This window comes from Physeter macrocephalus, chromosome 19, assembly GCF_002837175.3.
Source record: "Physeter macrocephalus isolate SW-GA chromosome 19, ASM283717v5, whole genome shotgun sequence".
NCBI classification, from domain to species: Eukaryota; Metazoa; Chordata; class Mammalia; order Artiodactyla; family Physeteridae; genus Physeter; species Physeter macrocephalus.
This window is the reverse complement of record NC_041232.1, coordinates 27,002,177-27,011,792: the sequence shown is the minus strand read 5'-3', so window position 1 is coordinate 27,011,792 and position 9,616 is coordinate 27,002,177. Positions and strand designations below refer to the sequence as shown.

The 9,616-nt window shown below is 49.3% G+C and overlaps 1 protein-coding gene across 1 annotated transcript in view; it reads right to left on the bottom strand.

Annotated features, from left to right (window-relative positions):
- The window catches only part of PIEZO2 (piezo type mechanosensitive ion channel component 2), a 219,362-nt gene that overhangs the window by 62,457 nt on the left and 147,289 nt on the right, over positions 1 to 9,616 (bottom strand). Inside the window, exons 21-28 of the mRNA XM_055080794.1 lie at positions 9,413 to 9,538; positions 7,824 to 8,024; positions 7,039 to 7,243; positions 6,842 to 6,943; positions 5,619 to 5,784; positions 3,762 to 4,005; positions 1,454 to 1,550; positions 227 to 386 (exon numbers count right to left, since the gene is read on the bottom strand). Coding sequence (XP_054936769.1) covers positions 227 to 386; positions 1,454 to 1,550; positions 3,762 to 4,005; positions 5,619 to 5,784; positions 6,842 to 6,943; positions 7,039 to 7,243; positions 7,824 to 8,024; positions 9,413 to 9,538 — 1,301 coding nt within the window. The remainder of the gene's footprint in view (positions 1 to 226; positions 387 to 1,453; positions 1,551 to 3,761; positions 4,006 to 5,618; positions 5,785 to 6,841; positions 6,944 to 7,038; positions 7,244 to 7,823; positions 8,025 to 9,412; positions 9,539 to 9,616) is intronic.

Below are 9,616 nucleotides of genomic sequence, written 5' to 3'. Positions count from 1 at the left end.
TGCATTGGCAGGCGGATTCTCAACCACTGCGCCACCAGGGAAGCCCTACTCTTCTATTTTAGATCTTAAAGGCCTTGGGCTAAAGCCTTCTTGGATCAGTTTTCCTGGAAGGAATCTCTTAATTTCTTGTGGGTTCTACAAGCAAGCTCAGACAGGAATCAGAGTGCAATATCGCTTCCCGACAGGTTTCTTAAGAGAAACCCCTTGATTCCTTGGCCTGACCCACCTCGAAGCCAGGATCTGTGAAGCTTTTATATCCGCCACGACGTGTAGGAAATAGTAACTCATGAAAACTCTTCTCTGCAGCAGGAGGAAGGCAAAGCATATGCTGTCCCAAATAATCCCCGCTTCCCCGCTGGGTAGTTTACACGAGGAATCATCATCAGCTGGGGCAAAAAAAAAGAAAAAGAAGAAAAAAATTAAAATTTACACACATTTTCATTGTTATTTTATAAACTCTTGTGGCATGATCAGACTTGGGAAATCACACAGGTGTGAGAGCAAACTTCCGATGCACTGAGTCCCTCTGAGTGGATTTATTCACAGCCAAGGGCACACACTTCAAATCCAGTATCAGCACTGATTCACAAGGCTGACCACAAAGTGAGCTCTTGATAATGTAAGGCAGAGGATGGAAAGGGACCCCTCTCACCCAGTAAGGGCCATGGAGAAATAACATCTGCATGTCCTAATGCCAGAGGAAATCTCTGGTACAAAAAAGACACATGTTCTGGGAAGGGGCTCCCCCAGGGGTAGCCAGGGGAGCAGGTACGGTCTATTGGAAGAAGGGGTGTCAACAGCACATCTGATCCTAAGTCAGAACAAACTCCAGTGCCTCTTCATCCTCTGCAAAGTGTAGCAAGGATTGGAAGGCAGAGTTGGGGGAGGGGTGTCATGTTCAAGGTCCCACCCTGGGCGCCAAGGAGGATGGAGGTGCTGGCCAGGGTTCTGATGCAAGAGTCGCAGAGGGGCGGAAACGGAACTCCTGACTCCGTACAGGTGGGAATCTAACTCCAGACACCCTGTTGCTGCTCCCGACTGTTTTCCCAAGGTGGAGGTTCTCTGAGCTTCAGAGGAGGGCGCGTCTGGAGGCAGAGCTACTTTGATGACCGAGATTCCAACCGCAGCAGCCACGGGTGTGTGTGGGCATCTGTGACCCTTCCCATGGTAACTCAAGGAAGTTCAAGGAGTTGCTAAAGGCCACACCTGCCCCCTAGACCTGCTTGGGGAGGGGGACAGGGACGGTTGTAGAAGAGGATGAGCGATGCGGTGGGGGGGGTGTGTCCTGAGCACAGATCGCCAGCGTGGCACAAGCCCACAGCTCCGTGCAGACGCTGACTCACGTCTCTTCACCTCTTCCCTTCAGGGGCTTCGGCCCAGTTTTTAAATTAGAACAATACAACTGCCCTTCCCTCTTTGTCCTTTGGTTCCCAAATTTGCTTTTCATACTTACGCATTTTGTAGCCCTTGACTGTGCAGGCCAGGCTGAAAGCTTGGATCAACCAGCAACTATTTTGAACCAATTTTTCAATATAGCCGCATGCTCCTATCTGAAAAACGAAGGGGAAAGGCGTATCCTGAAGCTCCGCACCCAGAGAAAAGGTTGATGTCTTGCAATCCCAACACGTGCAAGAATTCCCAAAGTCCCGGTCTGGTGGTGGACGGGGCCCCAAATCCAGTCTCCACCGGGTAGAGCGTTTGATGCTTCACTTCCTGAGGGAGTTAAACTCAAGGAGCAAGGGGAGAACCCTGAGCGTGATGCTTTCTGAACTTGGAAGCTCCTCTCTTTCCAAAGAGGAAATCTTAGACCATCGTAGGAACAAGCCCAACTCTGTGATGGCAAACGGGTGAGCGCGGATCCAGGACTGGGATTTTGGCAGTTATTTTCTCACGAGTCAGACAGAGTCAGACATAGTAAACCTACGCTATTTGCCAGGAGATGATCACAAACATAAGCTGCCTGGTGTAGTTCTTAGAGCAGGAAGAGAGTATGTGCTTTGAGCCAACTCTTTTTCAGCCAATTCTCCGAGTAAAGGAGACTTCTTTGTTGACCGTCACGTTGTTGTCTCATAACAGTGATTTCCTGTCACAGTTAAGTTCACATGCCAAGGGGGGAAAATAGCCTCCTCCTCAGGGAATATCCCCCCCACTCTGTCTCCCTGGACACCCCTGAATTCAAGTTTCTGATGGGTTCACATGGCAACGCCTCCAGGAAGCCTCTCCCCAACTTATCGAGGCCAGAAATTAGGCGTTCTGTTTTGTATTGCTTTCCTAAAATATTGTGATAATGAGCATTAACAGAGTGTACTGTAATTATTTATAAGAAAGTCTATCTTCTCTTTTAGAATGTGAGCTCCTTAGGGGTAAAATCTGAGTACTATTCACCTCTAGTTCTTCAAGATATAAAACAGTGCCTAGCAAAGATCAGGTCTGCAACACGGGTTTAGAGAACAAATGAATGAATGAGTGGATTCTGCAGCCACACACTTTCCAGGAACAGTCATAGGGGTCAGCCTCCAGCCGCAGATCTCTGCCCATCAGACAGGCTTTAGGATGAAAGGGTGACCTCCTGTCCTAGCTCATCCCCTTTCCAAGAACTCTCAACACCGCCCCACAGGCAAACACACACTGCTGGGGTTGAACTGATGAATAAAAATCATTTTTACTATCAGCTAGAAACTTAGCATTCTGATGGACAGGACACAAAATAAATTCTTCAAATACATACTCCTGGTTACACAGACTTGGCTTCCCCAGACCTCTAAACACAGCAGCGCACGTGCCAAAATAAAAAAGTCAAATGCTTTCCAGTAGAATTGCCTGGTGAGCTCATCTGTAAGTACCAGGAAGGGGAGAAGCAGGAAATCGTACATCACTGTCCTTCTAATGCACTGTCGGTTACAGCCGGTGAGTAGCAGGCCCTGGGATTCACTTTAAGCTGGAGCTAGAGGTGGATTAACTCCTTCAGCTCATGAAAGGTCGTTGTTTAATTTCCTGACACAATAAATAGTTTAAAAGGTGTCTCTGTGGCCTAAAAGAATCCACGTGATTCTGGCATGACCCGTGGGCAGTTTATCTACCAGGGCAGTGGCCACGATGTGCCCTGGAACGTGGATATTTAATAGAGAAGCAGCCACGTTCTGTGGACGGGAGATGTTTGTCTCAACCTTCCACTGCCTTAGCTGTTTTCTAGCCCAGACACTGATGCTCGGATCAGCCATAAAGCTTCCCCTGGATCCACCCCTCATCTCAGGGCTTCATAAAACATCTGTGCCTTCAGGGGGTCCATCCCTCCTCATCCCCACCCCCAGCGGTGTCATGGAGAACCGCGCCCATTCTATTTACACTTCCACGGCTCTTTCTAGGTAAAAGAGTTGCTTTTAGCCAATATGATACAATTTTTGAAGACATCCCATGACTGATTCAACTCATAAAAGGGCCACACTGTAGTTCATCGTAGGAATGATCACCGATCGTTCCTCAGAAGAGATGGATTTTAATTCATAAAATACATTTTCGAGTTTATTCCTACGAATACATACCCTCTTGTCCTTGAGAGGGTGGAAATGAGCAAAAAGGATTCTGCTTAATATGGTAAAACAACGAGTAATAAATGGTCATTTGGATTCTGAGTTTGCAAGCATCTTACTTGGGGCTTTTAAGAGAGCAGTGTGACGGGCCACGGGCTTTTAATAACCACTGAATGGATCGTTTACTCTGACGCTGAAACCACAAGTGTGTTATACAGTGGAGCCACTTACCGACAGTATGTTTTTCATCGTGATCACAAAGATGTTGTATGCGATCAGCCAGTCCCAATATCGCAGGATGCTCCTGATGGGCTTCAGCAGCAAATCGCCCCCAAAGAGCAGGAAGTAGAAGCAGGCCACCAGGTAACCCATGCAGAAGATGCTGATCCTGGTCGTTCCGGTAATGAAGATGATCGTGAGCACGAACCAGAAGAGGTAGCTGAAGATGATCACTTTGGACATGTCCAGGTACGATCTGCAAAACAGAACCGAAAGACGACACAAACGACAACAGAAATCAAGTCGGGAGATTCTAGGTTGAGGAAGGAACAAATTCACACTCTCCTCCTGACTCTGTCTGGAGGCTCTGTCCAGGCCAGCCTGGGAGCTCTGTGCTCATCTCTCACTGATCACTGCCCGGTCCACAGGAAACCCTCACCCAGTTAGTGATGGACAGAGTGGTACCTTGTGAAAACACCATGTGCATGTTTATTTTCATCGAATTTGGGCCAAACTTCCCACAAGTGGCAACGTTTTCTGCCTACTACCTGAGTACTCAAAACCCTCTCTGTCTTTCTATAGGAGGCCGAGGAAACTCTAAGATACAGATGCCTCTTGGAGCAAGAGAACAGTTAAAAATGGATTCCTGTCCATGAACTGGAAATTAATGGATTAAAACAAATACAAAGATTTTGCTAGAGGTGAAAATCTCTCCTCCAGATGAGAAGTAGTTCTGCCCAAGCAGACCCAGAGCTTCCAGGCTCTGTCCAACAGTTTCTCTGCACCTCCCTCAGCTGACATGTGGGAGCCATTCTTCCACTATAACTCCCTGAAGGAGGCAGGTACTCGGGCCGCCATCCTCCCGCAATGAAAGCAGTTGCCGCAGCTTCCCTGGCCTGGGCCATCGGCCCATCTGTATTCACTTAATTACAGCCTCTCAGTTTTGGAGGTTTTGCTTTGGTTGTTTCTCTTCCCAGATTTGGAAAGAAGCACAGAAGAACCAATTGTGGGTCAGATATTTGATAAAAGAGTTGTTATTTTGTGGGAGTTAACAAGTCATCTCTGAAAAATACGTGCCACACTGTCCAGCATCGTTAGGGAATAAGTTGTGCCTTAGAGGAACACTGTCACATAAGTGAACTTTTGAACTTTACTCTCGATAGACTAAACCATTCAACACTTTTAAATGTTTCTATGATTTTTTCCTAAAATATATTACACTCATCCTTGATTTAACACACAGGAGAATGAATAAGATGTTGATATTTCTCAGCGTCCCAGGATCACACTGGTAATGTTGGTGACTCAGTCCAGGGGTGAGATCTGAACGCCCACAGGGCCTCCTGATGTGTGTGGCTTGAAGTCGGTAGAACTGGGCTGCTGGCGTGTTTGAGTGAGTGTGTGCGCGCGCGTGCAACACGTGCGTGTTAGCGCACCGTATGTTTTCCACACATTTCCCTCCCCTGCCTGCAGCTGTTAATTCCTCCTGCAGGAGGCCCGGCCTCCGCTCCTCAGCCCTGACTTGCTTCAGTTTCAGAAATCATAAAACTAAGCTTGTGAGAAGGACACGGAAACACCAGCCAACACGCTCTGCGGAGGAGCCTCCGGGGCTCCCGGGCAGCAAGTGAGGCCCGGGGCTGTCCTGGGGTTCAGGGGCAGCTGCTTTGAGGGCTGCTGAGGGCTGTCCACGGAGGACGGAGGAAAAGTGGGAGGCTCGGCTTCCAGACCACTGGGCCATCCTGTCCCATGATTCTTGCCTTTGGGGGTGCCATCAGCGGGTCAGCTCCCCGGGAAAGACAGGGGAAGCTGGAGGCACGGATTCCGGGAATGCACCTTCCCAGGGGCTGTGCGCTCGGGCGGCCGCGTTACCTGCAGTGGATGAAGTCGGGGACGGGGTTGTGCTGGCTGAACGAGGCCGCGTCCAGGTTCATGCAGATCTCCACATTGTCACCTGCCATGATCCGCACGGCGGCCTTGTTTTCATCCTCGAAAATCTGCCGTTGTAGGGAGGCGCACAGAAGCAGCATGAAGTCATCTGGCAAGACAGACGTGGAGACTGAAACCCCCTGCTCCCCCTCTGCATCCAGGGATGCGAGGAGGGGTCCCCACGGGGTACCAGCGGCTCCTCATCTGCTACCTGAGTTACGTCCTGAGAGTTCACTTCCTTCTGGATGCCAACCTCCCCCGCCCACCACAGGGATGCAGGAGGGACCACAGACGCTCCGGGGCTCCCGGGGGAGAGTGCCTGGACGCTGTCTGCTCGTCGGTGAGTGAAAGCAACGGGCAATGACTAGGCTTCATGACTCTCTTACACGACAACGTTTGCCTGCACTGATCTCCCCTGAAGCTTTGAGGGGGCACTGAGCACTTTCTGTCATCTTTATCTCTTTACAAGCTGTAGATGCAGGCGTGCTGGCTTTCTTTGTCCTCTCCGGCCCCCTCTGCACTGGTAGCCAGACTTACCAGAACATACAGGGCGTGGAGGCTGGTGAGAGCAGGTGAAGACGGCGGCCGACGGGGGTGGGTAGAGAGGACAGAGCTGCCTTCGCGGTCGGCCGCCCAGAACAGTTCCCCCTCCCAGAGGCGTCGTCTTTAATCTACACCCGCATGTGGGTGGGCAGCACCAAATCTCCACCCCCTACGGTGGGTGCCCAGACCTTAACCTTTGGATGGTCACCCGCCCTTGGAAGGGCTCGGGCTGCAGCCCCACTCAGGAGCATCTGTGGTCCGGCTGCGTCCTTCTGGCTACCCCAGCCCACCTAGAGGTGTATGTCTGCGGTGGCGGCAAGAAGCAAGCGATTTGCCCAGGACAAGGTCTCCCCCTGCGGTCCACCTTCTAGAAGGTGGGCGTGTACAGGTGTGTGGTGGCGGAGAGCGGGGTTGTGCGTTGGGAAGTGAAATCGCGAAAGTGAACATGGTGTTTCCTATGCTACGTATTAACTCTGCAGATGTAACAGGGCCAGCAGAGCCACTAGCAGCCTGGGATGCTGACGCATGGAGAGCAGCCTGTGACTGTACGTGGGGTAGGGGGGCCCACAAACGCACCACCAGGAGAAGGACGAGCAAGTGGGAATCCCAACGGCCCCACTTACACACGAGGAACACGGGGTTGGGCCGCACGATGAAGTCTGGGAAGTACAGCCACTTGACGATGTTGTCGTTGAAGCTGGCGCCCTCGAACCTCCAGGGGTAATCTGCAGGGTGGAGGCGGGAGGAGCCGGGTCAGGGCGCCCCTCCGTGCCCTTGTCCCCACTGTCCCTGAGCAGGCTCCCGGTGGGGGGGCATTCACCTCGGCACGGGGCGGGAGGGATGCCGATGCAGATGAAGTACTGGAAGGTGATGATGCAGGCCAGGAAGCAACAGTACTTGGGCCAGATCTCCGCGATGGCTTTCCTTCGGCGCCGGTACAAGACGGCAATCAGCCAGCAGGCGTGAATCATGGCGTAGAAATCCATCCGCTGACCGATCACGTTAACTGACATGAGGAAACAGGTCTGTGTAAGGATGAAAAGAAGCAGAGAGTCGGCTTCACGGGGAAGGGGAGTGGTGTCAGAGGCCCACCCCGAGCGGGCGGTGGAGACCTGCATTCCCGGGGCCGGGTCCCTGCAGGTGTTCACCTGCGCTGCCTCTTTGGGGTGTTTGCATCATGAAGACAGAAAAACTGACCAGGTCACTGTCCATAAGAACCACTTCAAATGGTGGAGGGAATTACCGCTATGATCTCTCCATGAAACATCACTGTTCCAAGTACATTCTATCGAGGGCAGGCCTACCACACCATTCAGGTCAAAACAGTGCACTTTGGCTAAGGTTACATATCCAGAAGGCACAAAACAGACATCCACACATCTGTAAGGCCAGAGATCCCGAGAGGCCATGTCCACTGCCACAGAGCAGGGGACAGGCACCGTGTCCTGGAGACTTTCAACCAGGCCAGGCTAACCCTTCAGTTAGGCTCCTCCCGGATCCTGAGGAGACAGAGACGGGCCACAAAGCCCCAGTGGCCACCTGGCCAAAAGCAGCCACTGGAATTTTCACAGGAAAGAAAGAAAACAGGTCAGCAAGGAAACACACCTCCAGACCAAACTTGTAGAAGAAGTAATTGATGAAATACTTGGCACAATTGACAAGTCCATCATCCAGGTGGAGTCTTGTAATGTCGTGAAAGATGGTTTTAGACACGGGGGCCGTGAGGTTGTTCCGACCGCGATAATACTCCTGATGGCGGTAGATGGTGACCTCAAAGGCCAGAATGGCCAGCATCAGGAGGTTGTTCTGGAAAGCAAGGAAACTGCATGTGATGCCACGTGGTCATTTAAACAATCCCCACGAGATACCATCTCATTCCATTCTGGGTGTCTAAAAGAACAGTGTATGATCAAATCCCACCTCTATAAAATACAGTCTTGAATTCAATGCTCATTTTCCCTGTTTTATGGAAACAAGCGTGGAGTTATCTCCAATATTCAAATCAGGCTAATTTCCATGATAACAGGATCTGGAACCTCTACACCAAAGACAGGTGATGGTCATGCCTGTTCCTGAAAAAGTACACACTGAACCTGGAAGCCTTGTCCAGTTACCTTGCGAGGGTCATCCAACCTTCTTTGCAACTAGAAGTGAGAAACCCTTGTACAGTGTCCTACAAGGACCCCAGGAAACAGACTGAACTGCCGTGTGGGACTCGCATTAGAGGGGGGATTTTTGAACACCTCTGAAAGTTGGCTAGAGAGAGCAGTAAGTGGAAAAATACGCTGATTATTCCCCAAAATAATAATAGTGATGATAACAATGATAATAAAATAGTTAACATTTATGTGCCAGACACTATTCTAATCCCCCTTTTCAAACATATAAGTTTGTTTTTTTACAACAGCTCTTAATGGTAGACATCATTCATACCTTACAAATGATATCTGCCATATGAGCAAAAAACTAGAAAGCTACACCAAGAAAAATGAGATGCTTAGTACACTTTCAAATTCTGGGAGTTGAGTACAAAGGTTTTAAGTGCATTGTCAGCATAATCCATCAAAGTAAAATGATCAGATTATCCATCAGAATAAAATGTGAATAATCTGAACTATATCGCTTTCCTTATGTTTGTTACAACTACTTGCAATCAAAATTCCCTTTTCAGAGATATGCTCTTTTTATTTGGCTACCTCTAAACATAATACATGCCCTTGGTTAAATCTGTAGAATTTAGATAGCAAACATGTCTTATAACGTGACACCTACTTCTCAGAAACGATCACTGCTGATCATTTGGTATAATTTACTCAGTATTTTTTCTTTGTGTCTAAAAGACTTCATCCTATGTACGGTGTTTTGAAGTTTGCTTTTTTTTTCAACGTTACAGTATATTTTGGACATCTCTCAGTGTCTGATAGTGTCAATCTATCTCTGTCTTTGAGTGGTTTTATAATGTTCCAGTGAATATACTTGTCATATGTTATTCAATGGATCCCAAACTACTCGATCGATTTCTTTTCAGCATAATGCAATACTGATTTTAATGTTAAGTTGTCTGTTTCGAAGGTGACTGCAAACACCATGTAAGAGGATGAGACCCCTATCAAAGCTGAAGTTAGCGTCTCCTGGGAAAGGGCTCCAGACATTAACTTGGCAGACGCACAAACTTAGGGTGACAAAGGCTTTACCCTCAGGTAGACAAGCAAAGGAGAGGACTTCCTCAGGCCGACCCACTCCGCTGGGTCAATGGGGGCGCTGTAGAGCAGAGACTTGTTCAGCTGCTGCAGGGGTATATTCGTTTGGTTTTCATTTGGCTGAAAAGAAGAGAAAGGGGAGTAAGAAATGGCCCCATGGATTAGGAGAGTTCATAGTAGTCTCCCTCAGCTATGGTT